The sequence below is a fragment of the Cervus elaphus genome, chromosome 17 (assembly GCF_910594005.1).
Source record: "Cervus elaphus chromosome 17, mCerEla1.1, whole genome shotgun sequence".
Taxonomy (NCBI): Eukaryota; Metazoa; Chordata; class Mammalia; order Artiodactyla; family Cervidae; genus Cervus; species Cervus elaphus.
The window spans coordinates 37,899,927-37,923,720 of record NC_057831.1 but is presented as its reverse complement, the minus strand read 5'-3'; the positions used below and the strand labels follow the sequence as shown (position 1 = coordinate 37,923,720).

The window sequence follows — 23,794 nt, the reverse complement described above, 5'->3', positions numbered from 1 at the left end:
ACAGGAAATCCTTACAACTCAAATCCCATAATTTATTGAACCACTTTTAAACAGAAGTCAATTGGTGATGATTAAGACATTTAGAATACAGTACCAGGGAGGTAAGAGGACCACCTGAATCCTGGGTTACACAGTCTTGTTGTCCTGTCTGCTGCAGCAGCCTTGACTTCTGAACATGCAGTTACCAGAACCACAGTTGAAGTTGAAAGGACTCAGCAGGATGGGGGACTCCTAAAGTCGATACATGCTTGCTCTGTTAGAAATGTTTAGAGGCAAGTATGCCTGGTTAACGGCTTGCTAAGAGCTATGTTCTTTATCTGTGTTTCTAGGGTGGAATATTCACTGGGGTCCGACTCTTTGCAACCCCATAGACTGGGGCCCGCCAGGCTCCTCTGTCCATGAGATTTTCCAGGTAAAAATACTGGAGTGGATTGCCGTTTCCTTCTCCAGGGGATCTTCCCAACCCAGGGATCAAACCCAGATTTCCTGCATTGCAGACAGTCTTTACTGTCTGAGCCACCAGGGAAGCCCAGATGCATTCACTTACTGTATAAAATTGGGTACTTAGCCTCCCTTAGCTTCAATTTTCTAGACTGTAGAATTCGGATAATAAGTGCCTAAGTAGGGGTGAGAACATGTGCAAAAAGTGTGGTGCAATGCCAAGATCACATTAGTGGACTAATAAATGCCTTGTATTAGACAAAGCACTTAATCCCCTTCTGCTCTCTATGTCATTCCTGATACTGTCAAAAGACCTACTAGCCACGGTGCTAGAAAACCTCCGAAAACTGCAAAGGTCTCTTTCCAAGACAGACGAGCTCATGGTACCTTAACTGCAATCCAACAAAGCCTGATAAGGGAATCTGCTTTCCCCATTGTCTTCCACAATAAAGTTGAAAGTATAACATACCCCAGACTTAATAAGATCATTATTAAATAACTAAAACTTGGAATTAGGAGTATTACTAAACTGTAGTCTGTATAAGATCATCGAGAGCAGTGTTTCTCAATCCTCTTCATACCCATTATCATCTTTTCTATAACATTCATGTTATTATCTTGAAATTCATAGACAATTTTTCAAATTAGTAAATACATTTTAAATATTATCAGTATAATAAAAGGAAAGCAATATAATTAAATAATATGTATTTCAATATAGGAATGCTCTGGCTTGATGAACTTTATGACATAAGGCAGTACTCAGATGCTTGCACATATTGGCTAATTCATCATGAATATGGCAGTTACATTACAAGTGTGTTGTGTGTCCATGCTTATTTGCACAGTTGTGTCTGACTCTTTGTGATGCCATGGACTGTAGCCCACCAGGCTTCTCTGTCTATAGAATTCTCCAAGCAAGAATACTGGAGTGGGTTGCCATTTCCTATTCCAGGGGATCTTCCCGACCCAGGGATCGAACCTGTGTCTCTTGCATCTCCTGCATTGGCAGGTGGATTCTCTACCACTGAGCCACCTGGGAAACCCTACAGGTGTGTTGTATCAATAACCAACTATCATAAGCCACAGAGCCATTGATGATGTAATTTTCCACAGAGGTAAATAACTTTTGATAAAGTTCTGATCAAAATGGTTATTTTTCCTCTAGTTTACAAAGTGGTTGAATTCCTGTAAATTTTAGTATGTATTAAAACCCTGCAGAAAACACTCTAAATATGGAATTAGGTAGGAAGCTCGCTTAAAATGTGGATTCTGGAGCCTCATCTTCAGAGATACTGACTCTGTAATCTATGAGTCTACATCAGCTTCCTGGTAGAGAGTCTGATTCAGGCATTCTGTTTTCTAACTGAATTGGGGAAGGGGTGGTTGTCCTGCAGAGGGAACCTAAGATGATAAAACTAGGAACTAAAACCCAGGTTGGCCATGCCTATGTACTGTAACATGATGGGGCGAGACTAAGGAAATTAGAATAGAAATATTCTAAGTGTCTGAAACAGACACAACACAATATTCGTTAAAATATTTCTAAATTGTGTCTTAGAAATAACAAATTGGTCGAATTCCTGTAAATTTCAGTATGTATTAAAACCCTGCAGAAAATACTCTAAATATGGAATTAGGTAGGAAAGTCACGTAAAATGTGGGCTCTGGACCCTCATCTCCAGAGATTTTGACTCTGGAATCTAAAATAGCACTAAGAGTCTACATCAGCTTCCTGGTAGAGATTCTGATTTTCAGGCATTCTGTTTTCTAATTGAATTGGGGAGGGGATGGTCTAAATAGCCTTTTTGATCAGAACTTTATCAAAAGTTGTTTACCTCTTTGGAAAATTAGATCATCAGTGGCTCTGTGGCTCATGATATTTGGTTGCTGATACAACACACTTGTAGGGTAAGCGAAAGACGACAGGATTCTGGTTCCGGGAGGCGGGTGGCCACGCGTGTGGATGAATCATTTCACTTTCCCTGGGAACTGTTTATTTAGACTTTCAGCTCCATCTGTTACCCAGTTACTATACCGTTCCTCTTTGCCTCCTTCCCACACCTGCTATCATCCTTTCTACCTCCGTCTTTGACTTTTCCTCTGCACCCCTACACCACACAGTCCCTCGCTACATACCCTGCTCTTTCTCCCAGATTTCGGTCACCAGCTTCTCCGCAGCCCCTTTGGCTTCTTCCCTTTGGTAAATCTCCGGCAATTCTCCCGCAACATCCTCGCTCCTCCTTAAAATGGGAGAAGGGAGGCTCCCACCCTCAGCCTAGACAGGGGCCCAAATCGTTTGCCTGGGTCCCCGCCATCTCCTTGCGTCCCCGCAATTTGCTTTCCCCACCCCGCCCCTCTCTCGGCATCCAGCCCCCAACCCCCAACCTCCAACCTCCGCCCTCAGCGCCGAGCTCGGAGGCTCCGGAGTAGCTGCTTGAGGACACCCATCAAGGTGCCCCGTCCCTCGCCACCCGTTGGCCCACAGCACTTCGCCAGGGTCCCCCTCCCCAGATCAAACGCCCCCAGGTGCCCGAGGCTGAAGCCGGTTCTTCTTGTTTGGCCTGGGATGCCTACCACGGGCGAGGGCCGTTGCCGCTGAGTCCGGAGCCCGGCTGCACCCACGTGTCCCAGAACGAGGCGCCGGGCCAGTGAAAACCTCTTCAAGGCCAGCAACTCCTCATCTCGGAAGCTTATTGCAGACGAGACCCGCACCGGCCCGGGAGCGGCGCGCGAATCACGAGCAGCACGTGCGGGTCCTCGGCGCCTCTCCGCAGGGTGCGGGTGCCCGCAGAACCAGCGAGCGAGCGAGAGCGCGGGGGCAGACAGGGTGGACGCGCGGGCAGCTGGGAGGAGGACACCCAGAGGGAGCAAGAGCCAGGTGGCGGTGCAAGCGGCGGGACTGCAGTGCCGCCTCTCCGGAGAAAGCCCACAAGCGCACACGCCCACGCGCTCAAGCACGTGCACATCGTGGGCTGCGAGAACCCGAGCCAGCAAGAGCCTTTTGAGTGCCGTACGCGTTTCAGCGATGGCTTCTGCCCTGAACAGCAAAATTCACGCTCCCGGGAATTGCCCGGGCTCCAAAGCCGATGCCCGCGGTGGCGCCGGCTGGAGAATGGACTGTGATCCTGAGATGCACGTGAAAATGTGCAAGAAGATCGCCCAGCTCACCAAGGTAAGGTGAGGCGCTGCGGGCTGGCGAGATATGCGCCCGGAGCGCCCGGGGCAGGGAAGGGAGTGCGGACGCACCCAGGGGAGGCCCAGGCAAAATCCCTGCTGAAACTTTGTCTCCGACGCCAAGCGGAAGGGAAGCGGCCTTAAATCTTGGTGACCTTCTGGAGGCACCGTCCTAGTGCAGTTGAGAGAAAGGATCCTTGCCAAAAAAACTCCTACAGCTTGCACGCCGAGCAGGTGGTCAGTGCTCCCAGGGTGGGAATGTGAATCGAGTTGAATCAGTGCTGGGGTGTGTATGTGTGTTTCTTTGCAGGCTCTGCTCAAATGATCGTGTCTGTAATGTTGTGATTTCATTCATCACAGTACTTTACCGGCGGGGAGGAGGTCATGTGGGCTATTTAAATATTTGATTCATTTATTCCTTCATTCAGCAAATATTCGAGTCATTTGTTGAGTGCCAGCAGCTTGCGTGGCACCGTGCTAAACCTGGAAGGCTGCCCGGGGGACTTACTATCAAACTGGCTGCAGACGTGTGCAGAGCGTAAATGGGGAAGTGACCGATTCACCATTTAATTACGGGATTACAGAAGACCTTGGGAGGTCAGCCAGCCCATTCTCCTACCTCATCCCAGGGCCCTGATTGAACCTCTAGGGACCGTGCTGCCTTCCTTATAAAGACCAGCAAAAGATGTCACCCTGTCCTTTGTTAGCTCCCTGCAGCTTCGCAATTAGGAGTTCCTTGTGACAGGCACCCCTCCTGTGCCTGGCGTGTAGATGGAAAACATCCCTCTCTGTCTTTTATACAAGGTCCCCCAGTGCCTGAATTTAGCTTTTTGCCTTGGAGTTTCCTTTTGATCTCATAATTATTCCTGATAACATGCTTGCTAGTAGAACATCAGGTCCAGGTTCTGTGTATGGGACATGCTTTCTTCCCCAACTGTCTCCCTCCCGCTTCCAACACCCACTTTTTTTGTGGGATCACAGGCATTTTCCTCCCTATCTCACCAGAAGAAAGAGAGCACAGAGATCTGAAATTGGGCACTAGCTGCCTTCTTAGGCCCTTCCCTTAACTTCTCCACATTTTTTGCAAATGAGCCTGTATCCAAACAGTGATCTCTTGAGTCAAGGGTGGAAAAGGGGAAATGGAGATACTCCTTGGAGGCCTTGGGACATGCTGCTTGGCACCACTGATCTAATTTGCAGTCTCCCAAATAGTAACGTCGACCCAAAAAGTATTGATTTGAGATGTTAGGCACAGAATAAAGCATCTTGTCTGTCTTCAAAGAAAGTAAAATATTTTTGGAGAAACAATTTTGGAGAGAAAACGAAAAGACACTACTCTGTAATCAGTTGCTAAATTGGATGTTTTAAGTTGTGAGAGCTCTAGAGGTAGAAACAAAGGTTAAGTCATTATAGGCAAAACAGTTAGGAGAAGTTTTATGGAAGAGATGAACCTTGAACTCAGTTTGAATTTATGGGGTGCCTACTGAGTTGGACCATCAAGAAGGCTGAGCACTGAAAAATTGATGCTTTCGAATTGTGGTGTTGGAGAAGATTCTTCAGAGTCCCTTGGACAGCAAGGAGATCAAACCAGTCAATCCTAAAGGAAATCAACCCTGAATATTCATTGGAAGGACTGATGCTGAAACTCAAATACTTTGGCCACCTGATGTGAAGGGCCTATTAACTGGAAAAGACCCTGATGCTGGGAAAGATTGAGGGCAAAAGGAGAAGGGGGTAGCAGAGGATGAGATAGATAGCATAACTGACTCAATGGACATGAATTTGAGCAAAGTCCAGGAGATAGTGGAGGCCAGAGAAGCCTGATGTGCTGCAGAGTGTGACGTGTCCAAAGAGTTGGACACGGCTTAGTGACTGAGCAACAACTATGTGCCAGGCACTGTGTTCAATATTAATGGCATACAACTGAAAAAGATAGGGCCCCTGCCCTTGTGGTGTGACAAATGTATAAACAGATCATTTGAATATAATGTGGTAATGGTAGTCACTCCACCCATTAATATTTTGGCATGATTATTATTTGCCCAGCACTGTGAAGGAAGCAGTGAAGAAAGCATCCACGATCCTTATGGCATAGTAGGCAGTGTTTCTCAAAGTATATTCTGCGTTAGAAATCACAGTTGACTTTTGTTATGGTGTGCTCTCTTTATCATTTTCCATGCTAGTTGTTTAAATTAGACCCTTTTAATATTGATATGCTACCTTTCTTTTGGTTGTTTGTACATCGTATTTTCCATCTCTTTATATTTAATTCTTCTATAACTTTTACTTTGTTGTATCTCTGATAGGTGAATTTAATCCATATGCATTTACTGTGATTACTAATATATTGGGGCTTATTCTTCCATCATATTTTGTGCTTTTCATTTACCATCCTTTTTCTCCATCTCTGCTTTCTATGGGATTAGTTAAATGATTTATATTCCCTCATTTTCCACTGTTGGTTTAAGGGCTTTAGGCATTATTCCTATACTTATCAACATTTAGTTTTTCACATGCATATTTAACTATAGTTTTTCTAATATGACAACCTAGACAGCATATTAAAAAGCAGAGACATTACTTTGCCAACAAAGGTCCGTCTAGTCAAGGCTATGGTTTTTCCAATAGTCACGTATGGATGTGAGAGATGGACTATAAAGAAAGCTGAGCGCCAAAGAACTGATGCTTTTGAACTGAACTATGGTGTTGGAGAAGACTCTTGAGAGTCCCTTGGGCTGCAAGGAGATCCAACCAGCCCATCATAAAGGAGATCAGTCCTAAGTGTCCATTGGATGGACTGATGTTGAAGCTGAAACTCCAATACTTTGGCCACCTCATGCGAATAGCTGACTCATTTGAAAAGACCCTGATGCTGGGAAAGACTGAAGGCAGGAGGAGAAGGGGACGACAGAGGATGAGATGGTTGAATGGCATCACCGACTCAATGGACATGAGTTTGGGTAAACTCCGGGAGTTAGTGATGGACGGGAAGGCCTGGTGTGCTGCAGTCCATGGGGTCACAAATAGTCGGACACAACTGAGCGACTAAACTGAACTGAATAAAATTATCATGTAATTCTTTCTTCTTGAAAAAGAGCTTTGCTTACCTCACTCATTTAATAGCCCTTCCCTTTCCCATCTTGTCATTGTTGTCTAGAATTTTTTACCTTTTAAATTTTAAATCATTTTTATAGTTAATTAAATTTACAGATACTTTGCTGATTCTTTTATGCTTTTTTTTTTTTTTTCTTGAATCCATGGCCTTCTTTTTTGGTTCAGTTTTCTTCCATCTGAAGTTCATCTGTTAATGTTCTTTCTATAGGGGTCCTGGTGGGCGAAGAAATCCTTTGTGCATTTGAAAATGTCTTTATTTTGTCCTCACTGTTGTTTATTTGCCCATAAAATTCCTCTGAACAGTTATTTTTCCAAGGCACAGTGTTGGTAGTGTTCTATTACTGTCAGGTACTAATTGCTGCTGGTAAAAATCCTACTGCCCATCAAATTTTCACTTATTTGTAGATAACCTGCCTTTTCTCTTGGTGGCATTTGCATGTGTTTATTTTGATGTTTAGCAGTTTCATTATAACTCTCTAGTTGGTATTGAGTGTACTTTCTACTGAAGACTCATATGCTCTCTTTAATTCTGGAAAATTATCAGTGATTTTCTGTTCAAATATTGTTTTTCTGCCATTACCTCCTTTCACTTTTCTGGAACTGCTATTAAGTGAATTAAGGAAGCCTCTCCATATTCTGAAATGTTATTAAAATTTTTTTATCTCTGTATCCTGGTGAATTCCTTAATCATGTTTTCTTGTTTGCCAATCCACTAAACAGTTTGTCCAATCCAGAATTTTTCCCATCTATTAAGTTGTATAATTATATTTTCATTTCTAAGATTGCTGTTCTTGCATCCTTTCTGTCTGATTTTGGTAACTTCTTAATTTGTATAGCTTTATTGAAGTATAATTTACATATCATAAAATTCATCTAAGCATACAATTCAACATATTTTAGTAAACTTACAGAGTTGTTGCACCGTAACCATAATCTAGTTTTAGGACATTTCTGTCATTGTCCTTTGTATCCATTTGTAGTCAGTCCCTGTTCCCACCCCCATGCCAAGCAACCATTAATCTCCTTTCTGTCTCTATAAATTTGTCTTTGTCAGACTTTTCATGTTAGTGAAACAATGCAACATGTATTTCCATCTGGTTTTTTCACTTAGATGCTAAATCTTAGCATCATGTTTTGAGGTTCATCAGTTGTTGTAGCATATGTCATTCATTCATTCCCTTTTATTATGCACTAGTATACCATTGTATGGATACTAGTGATCATATTCATCAATTAATAGGCATTTGGATTGTTTCCACTCTGGGTCTACTATGAATAATACTGCTACAAACATTGCATTCTTACACACACATCTTCATTATTTTATAAATAAGATAGAGAATATAGCAAGAGAACAAATAATAAAACAAATGGGACAAATGGTTAAGAATAAGAGAATCTGAGTAAAAGGTAGGTGTGAAGTTCTTTGTACTGTTCTTTTTCTGGCAGTTTTCCCCTAATTTTGAAATTCTTTCTAAATAAAAGTTTAAAACAAACAAAAAGCATACAGGATCCCAGACCCCATCTTAGAAAGTAAGGAGAGGTGACAGGCATTGCTGTTTTCTAAAGCCCTTCAAGACCTATAACATTCACACAGGGTTGAGAATCAGTGGTTCAGAATAGCCAAAGGTTTAAATAGTAGAGCAGACACAGAGGAGTTAATTGGGAGAGCAGGAGGTTTCATGTCTATTTCCCATAATAGCCTGTGGGATACTTTGGTCTTGAAAGCATTAGGCAGGTTTGCCTAGCCCTGTCCATTCAGCCAGTCTCTACTTTTCACCCGCTCAGAAATCTACAGCTGATTTTTCCTTTTGTAACCTTCTCCACATCCTCTTACCCAGAAGTGTTGGCATCCCTCATACACAGAGATTTCCCAATTCCCACTTTCAAGGTGGGATGGAGTGTCTTGCCCCCAAAACAAGTTTAACAAAGATCCTTTTGTATTAGAACACAAAAATGAGTGGGAAAGCACATGTTTCCTCTCCATCAATCATCCCTCAAACTGAAGGCTGAATCTTAGGAACCCAGCCCATAAACATGACTCCATACACCCACAAGACCACCTCTCATTGGGAGTTATGAGAAGAAAAGTATCCAGGAGGCAATAAGCAGTCCTCTTAGTGTCAGAAGCTGCCAAGCTAAAACTATAAGGAGTAAGATAACCCCAAGAGAACCTGTCAGTCACCCTTCCAAAATGATGTCTTTCCAGGTCTCAGAAGACCCTATAGGGGCTATGGTGAAATCAAGTGGCTGCAACTTCTGGACATTAGTGATGCCTTATGATTCCCTAGTGTTTGCATTGTTTGCAAAGCCCTTGACACGCTTACTCATCCTCCAGGAGCACAACATTTCTGCATGGCAAGGAGATGAGCATGGTCAGTCCCCATCTGTTTACAAGAATAGGTACAGTTCTGGGAGGAGGAGGAACTGCCCTGGCCCAGCTTGTGAGTAGGTGGGTAAATATCAGGAATCCAGCTTTCCCATGGATATAAGCCACATTCTCTATTACTCTTCCCAGGTGGCTCAGTGGTAAGGAATCCACCTGCCAATGCAGGAGATGCAGGAGACACACATTTGATCCCTGGGTCAGGAAAATCCCCTGGAGGAGGAAATGGCAACCCACTCCAGTATTCTTGCCTGGGAAGTCCCCTAGAAAAAAGAGCCTGGTTATCTACCGTCCATGGGGTCACAAACAGTCAGCCATGAGTGAGGATACACACAGTATATTTTGATCTCAAAACAGCCTTATGCTTTGGTCTTATGTTTTAGTTAGTTCACTGGGGAAGAATGACTTTTTAAATTGGGCTTTCCTAAAGACCCACCACGCAGATCTTAGGATGAGTTCAGTTTTGAGGACTGTGGTAAAGTGTTGTAGTAAGAATGAATTCTGTCATTCAAGAAAGCATCCTAACTTGAGAGCAGGGGCCCTTTGAGTGGCAGTATAGTTCTTATCTGTAGATCCTTCCTTCCTGCTGTGGGAAGGTCTGGAGGTCAGAGTCAGCACTCCCAGCACAGTAGCATGACCAAACCAAAGGAACTGTGTCTCCGCACATCCCAGAACCTTACTGAAGTCTGTGGAGATACATGAACAGAGACAGTCATATTGGATGTTGGGGGAAAATAGTGGATTGTTTAGGGATGTTTAGATATTTTTATGGGGAATAGTCCCTGAGTAAAAAGTCAGAAATATTAAGGAAAAAGAATTATAATTTCTACTCCAGGTTATCTTTTAAATGAATTTAAGTTGGATTTATTTCTAGAAGGGTGCTTCTTACTCTTATTTATATAATAAATATAAATAAAAATTAAATGTGAGTAAAAACGAGGACACCCGGAGAGCTAACAATTTGGGATTTACTCTTAGAATGATCCTTGTGTGGCTGTTACCAGCTAAAATGCTATCTCTTCAGAGATACCTTTTCTGACTTTCCCACCCAAAGGGGCCAACCTATCTGTAAATGAGAAAAGTAGTCCTTTCTTCCTTGGTGACTTGTGAGAGTTCACTAACTTAAGGAATGTAAGGAGAGCATCTCACCCCGGGAGCGGAACTACCACAAGTCTGATGGATGTTGGTTTCCCTTCCCTTCCTGAGCTAGAAGAATTGCAGAGGGACAGGACCACTGCTCAGTTGTCAAGACCAGCAGCTAGGAACAAAGCCAGCCCTTTCCTGGGCTGAGAGGCCAGGGCAGTGGCCCCGGCAGTAGGAGTGATGCCTGCTGCCACACGAGTCCTCAGGAACAGGCTGCCACTTGAGCCCTGGGTTTTTGTGGCTTGAAGCTGTGGAAGTTTTATTGTGCTGCTGACTCCCTTAGCTTCTCTCCAAATACCCTCCTGCCTGCAGGAACTTGTGTGGGGACAGATGTTTAAACAGTTCCATACCGGTTTGCTTTAGGATTCTAGATTTGAAAACTGCAGATCTGTATTAACAAGCCCTCTCTGTTGGAATCTTTTAATTTAATGAAGTGATTTGTGGTGTACAGACAGCTATCTCACAGAAATCTCTTTGCCAGAAAATAGGATGAAGGACACTTTAAATTGGGTGTCTTTGAACCCTACTAAGATGCCTCCACTTTTGCATAACATTCGGATCTCTGCACTTCCCACCCCAAACCTTGCTCCAATTCTTTCTCTGCACAGCAGCCAGAGTGATGCGAAAACTGAGTAACACCCTCCTACATTGCTGTAGAATGTTGCAGCTGCTTTGGAAAACAGTCTGGCAGTTCCTCAAATAATTAAGAGATTTATCATAATGAAGCAGCAATTCTACACCTATGTATATACCCAAGAGAAACTAACTTGTACATAATATTCAGGGCAACATTATTTGTAGTAGCCAAAGATGGAAACTAAATGTCTATCAACTGGAAAATGGTGTGAATAAAATATGGTACAAAGTACAATTGGGCAGTGACTGAGGGCTGCAAGGTTTCATTTTGGTGCAATGAGAATATTCTTAGGTTGACTGTAGTGATAGTTATACAGTTCTGCACATGTGCCGAAAGCCATTGAATTACACAGTTTAAATGGGTGGATTGTGTGGTCTCAATAATTATATCTCAGTTAAGCTGTGAACATTAAAACCAACAAAGACAAACTGAATTTTCTCCCATTTGAATCCAGTTCTGAAGCAAGTCCTGATGACTTTACCCCATAAATGTAAAAGATCAGTTCTGCATTTTTGCCTCCACCCCAGTCTGAGCCACCTTCATCTCCTTCCCTCAACCCTTCTGGGGCTCATCATGGTCTACCCTCACCCCCCTCACAGTGGCAATAATCATACAGCATAAACCAGAGTATGACATTCTTCCATTTAGAACCCACAAATGGCGTCTCATTTCACTTGGAATAAACTTTCTTCACCTAAGTAAATTCTTCAGTATGGTCACCTTAAGTGTCTGCTGTCCACTTCTCAGCGTCATCTTCTCCATCACACTGGCCTTCTTTCAAAGCCTTCAGATGCTAGTGCCACTTGGAGCCTTTGTCCTTGTGGCTTCGCTTCTTACGCCTGCTCCTGGCTTGGCTCATATGTCTCTTAAGGGAGGGCCTCCCTGCTCACCTATACCATGAAATTCCCTCAGCTCCATCCGCTTTTTCCATTTTTTCTGTCCATCTGTTCATCTGTTTATTGCCTTCTCTTCCCTGCCAAGGAAGTCATCCCTTGAAGGCAGGAATTTCGGTCTGTCCTGTTCCCTCCTAATCACCCCAGTGTCTGGAACAGCACCTGGCTAGTGATTGGTGCCCATCAAGGGTTTGTTGGTGGGCTAAATGAACAAAACTCTTCATGGACCTCCCACAGCTCTTAGGAAAAAATACCACATTTCAGCCATAGCCTACATACAGCCATCTCATGGGACAGTGGGGAGATTTCTTTTTCAAGGACAGAACTCAGGAGGTACTAGCATCTAATTTCAAGTTTCGTAAAGGCAATGGAAAACTGGCATATCTGATAAATAAATGGACTTTCCCCATCCCCTCCCAGGTCAACTTCTGACTTAGTCACTCCTAGCCCCTGACCATAGACACAGGATCAGACCAAGCTCCCCATTTGGTCAAGATTGCCAGGAGAAATATCAATAACCTCAGATATACAGACAACACCACCCTTATGGCAGAAAGTAAAGAGGAACTAAAAAATCTCTTGATGAAAGTGAAGGAGGAGAGTGAAAAAGTTGGCTTAAAGCTCAACATTCAGAAAACTAAGATCATGGCATCTGGTCCCATCACTTCATGGGAAATAGATGGGTAAACAGTGGAAACAGTGTCAGACTTTATTTTTTGGGGCTCCAAAATCACTGCAGATGGTGACTGCAGCCATGAAATTAAAAGATGCTTACTCCTTGGAAGGAAAGTTATGACCAACCTGGATAGCATATTTAAAAGCAGAGACATTACTTTGCCAATAAAGGTCTGTCTAGTCAAGGCTATGGTTTTTCCAGTAGTCATGTATGGATGTGAGAGTTGGAGTGTGAAGAAAGCTGAGCACCGAAGAATTGATGCTTTTGAACTGTGGTGTTGGAGAAGACTCTTGAGAGTCCCTTGGACTGCAAGGAGATCCAACCAGTCCATCCTAAAGGAGATCAGTCCTGGGTGTTCATTGGAAGGACTGATTTTGAAGCTGAAACTCCAGTACTTTGGCCACCTCATGCGAAGAGTTGACTCATTGGAAAAGACCCTAATGCTGGGAAGGATTGGGGGTAGGAGGAGAAGGGGACAATAGAGGATGAGATGGCTGGATGGCATCACCAATTTGATGGACATGGGTTTGGGTAGACTCCAGGTGTTGGTGATAGACAGGGAGGCCTGGCGTGCTGTGATTCATGGGGTTGCAAAGAGTCAGACACAACTGAGCAACTGAACTGAACTGATATTCCTTCAGGACACCAGAATTATGGGGCAAGATAAAAAAAGAAACCTCAGTGACCAATCATACATAGAATATCCATTTGAGAAAAATAAAAATTACAGAGAAAGAAGAAGAAAAAGATTTTAAAGTATCCCCAATCTACAGTAACTGCAGTGATACAATAACTAATACCATTTTGTATAGCCTATTCTATGATTTGCCGTACATATATAGACATGTAATTTTAAAAAACAGAATTGTATCATTCATGATTATTGTGTTACCTGGGGGTTTTCCCTCTTTAAAAGTAAATCTAGAACTGTCCAACATAATTTTAATGGTTGTGTTAAAAATATTCCATTGTATAAATGTTGTATAATTTAACTTATTTCATTTGAGACACTTTTACTGAGTGTTTTTAAAAGTACCAGGTAAAATCCCTTATCTCATGGAACTTACAGGCAAGAGAAGTAGAAAGAAACCCTCAAATACAATAGAAGCCCTCATATTCAATATCATATGAACATTTTGAATAAATCAAAATGAAAACTATAAAAGAAAAGCCTAGCACATACATAATATTTTTTAAACTTAAAACAGGGGTCAGCAAACTATGTTGCAGGCCAGATCAGCCTGCTGCCCATTTTTGTATGGCTTGTGAGTCAAGGATAGTTTTCACATTTTTAAAAACTTGGAAAAAATACAAAATAAGAAAAATATTTGGTGACACATGAAAAGTATATGAAATTCAAATTTAATGTCCAAAACAAAGTTTTATTGGAACATGGTGATGCACATTCATTTAGAGATGGTCTAGGGTAACTTTTGTGCTGAAATGGCATATTCGAATCATTGGGAAAGAGACTTGCTAAAGCCTAAAATAATTACTACCTGGTCCTTTACAGAAAAAAGTTTGAGGACCCCTAATTTAAAACACATAGATGGATACTCATACACTAATTCTTTCATGTGAGACTCAGTTTCAGTTCTTTGGGATGGCCTGCTGTCTGGCATTTCACCTTACTTGTCTTGTATAAACTATACCCATAGTTTACCATAGTTAGAGTGACATTTTAATTTGTCATACAAACTGAGGCACTTCTGAGAATGAAAGGGCCACTAAATCAGATAGGGCACTGAAATTAAAGGTGTAAACAGGGACTGTCCTGGCCTGACCATAATGCATCAGGTTTTTTTTTTGTTGTTTTTCATTTTTTTGTTTTTATCATTTTGGCATCTTTAAGGTAGAGAAGGAGAATCTAAAACACTTGTGAAACAATATGGGTTCAGAATCCTTTTAAACCTTTAAAACTTTTCACTTCTTCATCATACCTAATTGAATACCATTTTTTTTCTCTAGCAACTCTCCTTTATCAATAAATGCTTTATCTTTTCAAATTATTCATCCCGGTTTTCATCAGAACAACAACTTTCTCTTCATATTCATATTTAACTGGCTTAGCGCGGTGTTAAATCACATAATTACAGTAGCAAATACAACTGACATAAACAAGTGACAAGTCTGGTGGCTTTCCAGAGGAAGAATGGAGTATTAAGTTATCCACACGTTGATTGAATGGAGACTGGTTAAAACAGCTTCTTCTGTTTTTATTAAAAAATTGAAATACGGTTTTGATATGCTACCAAGCAAGAAGTATGAAAACACTGAACAATCTGAGGGATCAATAAAAGTTTCCTGAGGCACATAGGGACTATGATTCATGGATATTTTGGTTGATCCTGGTTTCTCATTGTTAAAATCATTGTGATGTGATTTGTTGTTAAAATATTGTGATGGATATTCTTGAGATTCGATCCCTGCACTTTTACTAGATTATTTCCTTGAGATAGATTTCCATGAGCAGAACTCATGTTTGATACAGGTAGATTCCTGTAGAAAATATTAGGAAAATTGGAAGAAAGAGACCTGGAGAATATTTATCAATTAGTTAAAAACAACCAAAAAAAACAAGATATATGGAGGTCCTAACTTGTTAACTACAAAGCTTGCCTTTTAAAAAGGCATTTACTACAACTCTGTTCTATCATCTGAACACTGGAACAGTTTCAAGTGAGCAGCTCTCATAGTTACAGACAATGGCGTAATTACTTTCAAACCATAGTAGCATAATAACAGGCCCAGGCTGTCAGCTCACATTATAACTTTAATGGACCTATTTGAAGTTACTCACTATATTCTGAGCCTCCAGGGGAAGGATACACCTAGAAAAGGCTCCCAGGTTCCTTGAGGCGTTAGAGAAATAAGCAGCTCTCTCACAGCTCACAGGCCAGTAGCACCAATAAGCATGCCAGCAGTTCTCGCTGGTCTGTCCCTGATCTCACTGGAAGCCTTTCTCTTAGTTGTGGAACCTTCAGAACATGAAGCAGAAAGACCTTCTTGTGAGTTTTTGATGTACTCATCAGGAATAATGTTGTTCCAAGTCTTGTGAGGCAGGGTGGCAGAGAAAAATTTCCTGAAAAGCTGCTGAATCCTGACCAGGTAGCACTATAGCTTTACCCCCTTAAACTTTATGCCCTTGTTTTGTTAAAAATGCCAAGTCCAAGAGATTATTCAGTGTTTTACAGCTTTGTGTAATTGTACACTTGGCAGTTGCTGTCTTCTCTTTATAAAAGCCATGGTAGACTAAAAATAGCCTTCCAATAGGTGTCAGATCTCTGCAACCTGTGATACTATAATACTTTATTTGGAAAAAGGATCTCTGCAGATAAAGTATATTGAGATGAGATCATCTTAGATTATCTGGATGGTCCCTAAATCCAATGACAAGTGTCCCTTGAAGAGAAAGGCAGAGCAAGGTTTAAGACAGAAGAGAAGAAGATGCAGAAGAGAAGAAAGTCACGTGAAGATGAAGGAAGGGCTTGGAGTTATGCAGCCACGGGCCAAGGAACACCTGGAGCCACCAAAAGCTAGAAGTGACAGGAGGGAGTATGGCCTTGCAGTCACCTTGATTTTGACTTCTGACCCACTGTGAAAGAAAAAGCTCTGTTTATTTTTTTTAAAATAGATTTCAGGTGTACAGCATTATAATTCAACATCTGTGTACACTACCACGTGATCACACCACAAGTAGTTGCCATCTAGCACCATACATTTGATGTGTGGTAGTAGCCGGCGTTCACCCATCTCACCACCCTCTCCAACCCCTTTCCCCCCGGTAACTACTAATCCATCCTCTGTGCCTATGAGTTTGGTTTGGTTTTATTTTGTTTGTTCATTTGTTTTGTTTTAGATTCCACATGTGAGTGAAATCGTACAGTATTTGTCTTTCTCCATCTTACTTCATTTAGCATAATACCTTCAAGGTCCATTTGTTGTTATTGTTCAGTCGCTCAGTCATGTCTGACTCTTTGCAACCCAATGGACCGCAGCACACCTTTACCATCTCCTGGAGCTTGCTCAAACTCATGTCCATTGAGTCGGTGATGCCATCCAACCATCTCATCCTCTGTCGCCCCTTCTCTTCCCGCCTTCAATCTTTCCCAGCGTCAGGGTCTTTTCTAACGAGTCATCTCTTCGCATGAGGTGGCCAAAGTATTGGAGCTTCAGCTTCAGCATCAGTCCTTCCAGTGAATATTCAGGACTGATCTCCTTTAGGATGGACTGGTTTGATCTCCTTGCAGTCCAAGGGCCTCTCAAGAGTCTTCTCTGACACCACAGCTCAAAATCATCAATTCTTTGGTGCTCAGCCTTCTTTATAGTCCAACTGTCACATCCATACATGACTACTGGAAAAACCATAGCCTTGACGAGATGGACCTTTATTGGCAAAGTAATAGATAACATATTAAAAAGCAGAGACATTACTTTGCCAACAAAGATATATGCATCCCTATGTTCACTGCAGCATTGTTTACAGTAGCCAAGATATAGAAACAGTCTAAGTGTCCATAAATGAATGAATAAAGATGCACAGAGTGGAATACTACTTCCCAATGAGAAAGAATGAAATTCTTCCACCTGGAACAACATAAACGGACCTTAGCAGAGACATTACTTTGCTGACAAAGGGCCATAGAGTCAAAGCTATGGTTTTTCCACTAGTCATGTATTCCATATCTTTTCAGATTAATGTTTTCATATTCTTCAAATAAAAACCCAGAAGTGGAATATCTGAGTCATATGGTAGTTCTATTGTCAATTTTTTGTGGTATCTCATACAGTTTTATGCAGCAGCTATACCAGTTTACAGTTCTACCAACAGTGGGTTCCCTTTTCTCCACATCCTCAACAGTATTTACTTCTTGCCTTTTTAGTAATATCCATTCTAATAGGTGTGAGATGATATCTCATTGTGATTTTTATTTGCACTTCCCTAGTAATTAGTGATGTTGAACACCCTATGTACCTATTGGCCACCTGTATATCTTCTTTGGAAAAATATATATTCAGTGCCTCTGCTCATTTTTTATATCAGATTGTTTGTCTTTTTGTTGTTGAGTTGTGTGAGATGTTACATATTTTGTATATTAATCCCTTATCAGATGTATGATTTGAAATTATCTTCTCCCATCCATTAGGTTGCCTTTCCACTTTGATGATGGTTCCTTTGCTGGACAGAGTCTTTTTAGTTTGATGTAGTTCCATTTGCTTATTTTTGCTTTTGTTTCCCTTGCCTTTAGGATCACATCCACGGCTCCCCCATCCCTGGGATTCTCCAGGCAGGGATGGGGGAGCCTGGTGGCCTGCCGTCTATGGGATCACACAGAGTCAGACACGACTGAAGTGACTTAGCAGCAGCAGTAGCAGTTCCATTTGCTTATTTTTGCTTTTGTTTCCCTTGCCTTTAGAGTCACATCCACAAAAATATCACTAAGGTCCGTGTCACTGAGGTTACCACCCATGTTTTCTTCTAGGAATTTTATGATTTCAGGCCTTACATTCATGACTTTAATCTATTTTGACTTAATTTTTGTGTCTGTTATAAGATAGTGTCTGATTTCAATCTTTTGCATGTGGCTGTCCAGTTTTCCCACCACCATTTATTAAAGAAACTGTCATTTCTCAACTATGTGTCAGGACTTCGCTAATCATTTCCAGTGATAAAGACACCACCTCCTAATGCAGGGGGTACAGGTTTGATCTTTGGTCAAGAAACTAGGATCCAGCATGCTGCACAGTGCAGCCATATAAATAATTTTTTTAAACAAATAAAACTGTGTTCCTTGCTCCTTTGTCATGAATGAATTGTCCATTTATGTGCGGGTTTATTTATGGGCTCTCAATTCTGTTCCATTGATTTGTGCCAGTACCATATGTTTTGATTACTATAGCTTTGAGTATAGTTTGAAATCAGGGAGTGTGATACCTCCAGCTGTGTTCTTCTTTCTCAAGGTTGTTTTGCTCTTTGGAATCTTTTGTGTTTCCTACAATTTCTAGAATTATTTTTTGTAGTTCTGTTTAATATGTCATTAGAATTTTGACAGGGATTGTGTTGACTCTATAGTTTATTTTGGATACTATGGACATTTAACAATGTTAATTCTTCCAAAACATGAACATGCAATATTTTTCCATTTATGTGTTCTTAAGTATCTTTCATCAGTGTCTTACAGTTTTCAGTGTACAAATCTTTCACCTCCGTGGATAAATTTATCCTTAGGTACTTTGTTCTTTTTGATGCAATTGTGAATGGGATTGTTTTCTTTATTTCTCTTTTTGTTAGTTCGTTATTAGTGTACAGAAAGGCCACAGATTTCTGTATTTTGTTTTTGCATCCTCTGATTATACTGAATTCATTTATTAGTTCTAATGGGTTTTGGTGGAGTCTTTAGGCTTTTCTACACATAGTATCATGTCATCTGCAAATAATGATAGTTTTTCTCCCTTTTTGATTTGCCTAATTGCTGATGACTAGGACTTCCAATATTGTGTTGAATAAAAGTGGCAAGAGTGGGCCTCCTTGTCTTGTTCCTGATCACAGATAAAAAGCTAAAAGCTTTTCATCATTGATAAAGTTCTGTTGTTTTAAGCTATGAGTTTGTAGTAATTTGTTATAGCAGCCATGCGAGGTGAGACCACTAGCTAACTTTCACAATATCCTCTTCATCATCAAAGGCTTCTTCCTTCTCAGACCCCTAATGAGGTTCTTGCCTCTGATAATTGTCAGAATCAACCAGGCAGCATTTTTAACAAAAAATTAGACCAATGAATTAAAACTTTTGGGTGAGGTTCAGGCAATTATGCATTTTGAAAACTGCCCCGGTGACTATGACTTTAACCTGACTCATATCACCAGAATAGGCCTTTGGCCTTTGGTTTATATAGTAGGTCCATGTCCATTGCCTGGTCCTGGACTTGCTCTGTCTGGTAGCAGAAGACTGAATGAGAGATTCTTATTTCTTTTACTTCTCTAGGAGGTCTTTAGGCCAGTACTGTTCAAATGTTAGTATTAAACACAAATGGCTGAGCATACCTACAGCACATCTCGTTCAGATGATCATGGCTGAGGCCCAAGAATTTGCATTTTTAACCAAGTTCAGGTGATGCTGCAGACTCCAGTTTGAGATAGCGTTTAGGATTCTCAGGGCTCTCTCATTCTCAATGGCTCCCTCCATTTGAACTTCTAGCATAGTGCAGCTTCTAGCATAGTGCCCTGCTCTCAATATTAATAATATGAGTTGAGTTACTTTGAACTGTTAAACCCTTGATGACAAGGACCTCGCCTTATACCTTTTAAATATATCTTTAGCACCTCCATTAATGCCAAAACAGAGGGGGTGCCAGTAAGAGACATATTAAAGGGTGGGTGTGCCAGCAAAACTTTCATCCATAAGTGATACAAATGCATCACTGGGTGCCAGCACATCACAGGAAGTGCAGAAGGATGCCAAAATGGTAGAACACCATCACCCCACCCTTAAGGGTGGTATTGCACAATCTTCACTGGCTGTTTCCAGTTGCAGGTGTGACTTGGAAGGGGTTGTGAAATAGTGAATGAACAATAAACTGCTTTGTGAAGGAGGGCACCGCTGGTTAATGTCAAGGCTTTGGTTTTGCTGAGTAAATATGCAGGTTTGGGGCCAGAGCTGAATTGCTCCAGACAGTTAAAGAAAAATTAATCTTCCCTCAGCAGTTCTGCTCCATCTTTCTCCTCATGTTGCATTCAGTCTCTTAAATAGGCATTGACCAATTACAGGTTTGAAGGAGTGACAGATGTTAACCTGCTAAGTTATCCATGTGTCTTGGTCTAGCTTTGCGGTCTGCTGATGATTTTGTTATGATTAGAATTATAGAAGCATTTGTGGGTAGAGTAAGGATTTATACAAATAGGATATGGGGGGTGGGTAGCACGAGGAGTGATAGCTTTATATTTTGAAGACAAAGTTTATTTAAGTCATAGTTTTGGGTAAATCAACCCAATTTCAAGGACATGAAAAAGAACCTGTTACTAGTGTTTGTCCATTTTCTTTCCAGGGTGGTCTGCCCTTGAAGCATATCCCCCCGCCCCCAAACATCTGCTTTTCCCTGCACTTGCAGGCTCATTAATGGGCATTTCCCAGAGAGAGATCCAGAAATAGCAAATTCCATTAAAAGGCTTATCATTAAGTACAATACAGCTCTTTATGTGGGGGAAGGATGGCCTCTGAATACAAGTCCATCAGGGCTGTGGGCTGGAAAAAATGGGTCAGTTTTCTTTTAAGGGAGAAATTAATACAGCAAGCAAGAGCCAGCAATACCGTGACATTCATCCTGCACAGCTTTTCCTCTTCACACTGCCAAGTGCGTCTGTCCAGACTTGCTATTCCTGTCCTCAGGTCCCTGGGGCAGGGCCCATTTGTCCTGAAGAAGCCTATCAAATTACCTGGTGACAGCCTAAGTAAACATGAGCAAGGAGATTAGAACTGAGCAGAGGGTGTGTGTGTCTGTGTGTGTGTGCGTGCATGCATCCTGAGTATAATCTAAACCAGGAAAACAAAAGTTAATCAGTAACTCTTTCACTGACCTCTTTCCCCTTTGTTGGGTCCTAATGTCAGTTCCATAGGAGGTAGCTTCTAGCCAAGTCCATGTGGTGCTGTCCCCAGAGAAGAGCTAATAAAAGAATCTTGCTTCAGAAGGTGTAAGGGTGAGTGCTTTAAAGGACCTTCCAGGGTCCAGTCTCCTCCTGGCAAACATGCACAGGGCTGGGTGGGCTCTTGGTAGCTGAGGCTGACGAGCACTGAGCAGGTGGGAGTTGGGAAATAAGCATCCTATTGAGGATATCTGGGGACACAAAGTCCAGAAAGCTTAGAAAACATAGGTGTGAATCGGTCTCATGTCTGCAGTGGGAGAGCTGGTCAGCTGTGTGGGCCAGGGCAGTGAGGGGTTCCAGAAGGTGAATGATTCAGAATTCAGGAGAACTGTCAGAAAGAATTGGATGTTCTGCCCAAATTCAGCAGGATGCCCAGCTAGTTGGTGATAGACCTGAGGACTTAATTCTCCAGAAGGAAGAAATTGGCAGGGGGCTAGATTCTTGGCAAATGACACAGAGAATTTAAGGAGCTTGTAAGACATTCAGGGTGGAGAGGTCTTGCCCTACAGTTGATGTCCAGTTGTGCTGGATTGGATTTTGCATTATTGTTCAGTGAATATTCACTCATCTCTAATGTCTTCCTGTACCCTATAAGCAGAGATTCTGTCCTCTTCCCATTGATGATGCGCTTCTTAGATTTTCTTTGGTCTGTGGAATGTTAGCGGAGAAGGAAACAGCAACCCACTCCAGCATTCTTGCCTGGAGAATTCCATGGACAGGGGAGCCTGGCAGGCTACAGCCCATGGGGTCACAAAGAGTCGAACATGACTGAACAACTAACACACATGCACACACATGGAACGTTAAAGTGTACACACAGGTAGAGGCTTTAAATGTGTTTGTGCATTTAGGTGATCACCTTGAGAAAATCATGTGCTGACTGGCCTCTGCCTCTACAGCCTAGTGCTAGTGAGCAGACCTTAATCCAGCTCCCAACTCAAGCCAAGCCCAGACCATACAGGACCTGAAACGCAGGGTAGATGCACTCAGCCACGCCTGACCACAGTTACCCTACATGAGAACGAATGCTTCTTGGTGTAAGTCATTGAGTTTGCATGGTAGTTTGTTATGCAACATTTATTGTGGGCAGTCCCTGACTGAGACTGTAGGGCTGGAAATCAGAAAAGATATCTCGACTAGAGATTCAGTTTTAGAAATGATCAACTCTTAGAGGACAGTCTGTTTATTTGTTTATTTACTCATTCATTCAGCAAATATTTAGTAAAGGTTGATTCTAGACTGGGTACTTATTGGTATGGAGGAGACTGTCCAAGATTCTCATGGAAATAGGTCTCTTGGCAACTTTCCCAGGGAGAATTTGCAGAGCAAGAAAGTGCTGTCAAAAACAGAGCCTTAGGGATTGCTAGCCCATAAAAGAGAGTCTGAGAAATCCTTCTGAGTGTACCAGGAGACACAAGTGAAGGTGGTATTTCTTCTGGGAGAAGAGGCCTTCAAATGGGAACATTAACTGGTGGTTGGTACAAAGACGGAAGGTGGGTTGTGCTCTAAAGAAAGTCATTATAAGTGCTCTTTGATGGCCTGAGGGTCATTAGAATGATGGGCCAGGGTTGGGTTCTGACAGTCATGTGTGGACTTCTGTATTAGTCAACTTGGGCTGACATAACCAAATGCCACAGACGCTGTGGCTTGATCATCGGAAATTTATCTTCTCATAGTTCTGGAGGCTCAGAGTTCAAGATCATGGTGCTGTTAGTGTGGGTTTTTTATGAGGGATCTCTTCCTAGCTTGTCAATGGCACCCTCTTATTCTGTCCCCACATGGACTTTCTTCTGCACACACATGGAAAGAAAGACATCTCTGATGTCTCTTCCTGTTTGAATAAGACACAAGTCCTGTCAGATTAGGACACCACCCGTATGACCTAATTTAACCTTAATTACCTCCTAAATGGCCCTCTTTCCAAACATAGTCACACTGGGGGTTAGGGCTTCAACACAGGAATTTTGAAGGGAACCCAATTCAGTCTGTAACAGTGTCAGGAGATTTTGTTCTGGTTCCATCCTTACCACTGCTTAGACCACCACCTTGAGCTTTCCCCAGGACTCCCTATCCTGATCTCAAAGGCACAGTGCCCACCTTATCTACCTGCCTCAGGATTGCTGCAAGGAGAAAGCAAAATACAAGGAGATACAATTCCTTGTATCTCTGGGGCACATCAGGGGTACAGTCAAGGTTTCCTTAGTTGTGAAAGGGATCCTGAATAACCACCATTACCAAATTCTGCCCTCTCCCTGTGGGTCCTAGATGGGCATCTGTTTTCATGTTGACTTTTCATGCCTCTTCCCTGCTGTTTCCGGTTGCCTTCTCCATGTGTCCTCCTTGGGGAGAGGGGCACCTTAGAATTTGTGTGTGGATTCTTTATAAACCATGCATGTCATGATATCTGAGATGTTTACAGGTCAGTGTGATACAGGGAAAGAGTCCTAGCTATGCAGTCAGCTAGGCCTGGATTCATATCATGGGTCAACCACAGACTGTCTAGAACCTTAGAAAGTTACTTAACAAATTATTTTATTCCTTACCTGACAAATGTTGAAATCAGTACCACCTAGGTGTATGGAAAGTGAAGTGAAAGTATTAATCACTCAGTTGTGTCTGACTGTTTGTGACCCCATGGACTTCAGCCCGCCAGGCTCCTCTGTCCATGGAGTTCTTCAGGCAAGAATAC

General features: G+C 42.1%; 1 protein-coding gene across 2 annotated transcripts in view; it reads left to right on the top strand.

Annotated features, from left to right (window-relative positions):
• Nucleotides 1–1,415: 1,415 nt before the first annotated feature.
• Nucleotides 1,416–23,794, top strand: part of FAM184B (family with sequence similarity 184 member B) — a 118,247-nt gene continuing 95,868 nt past the window's right edge. Inside the window, exon 1 of one of the 2 annotated variants that reach the window (XM_043870919.1) lies at nt 1,416–3,616. In XM_043870919.1, the coding sequence (XP_043726854.1) occupies nt 3,470–3,616 (147 nt within the window). In that variant the 5' untranslated portion in view covers nt 1,416–3,469. The remainder of the gene's footprint in view (nt 3,617–23,794) is intronic. The other variant, XM_043870918.1, reaches the window with a different exon arrangement.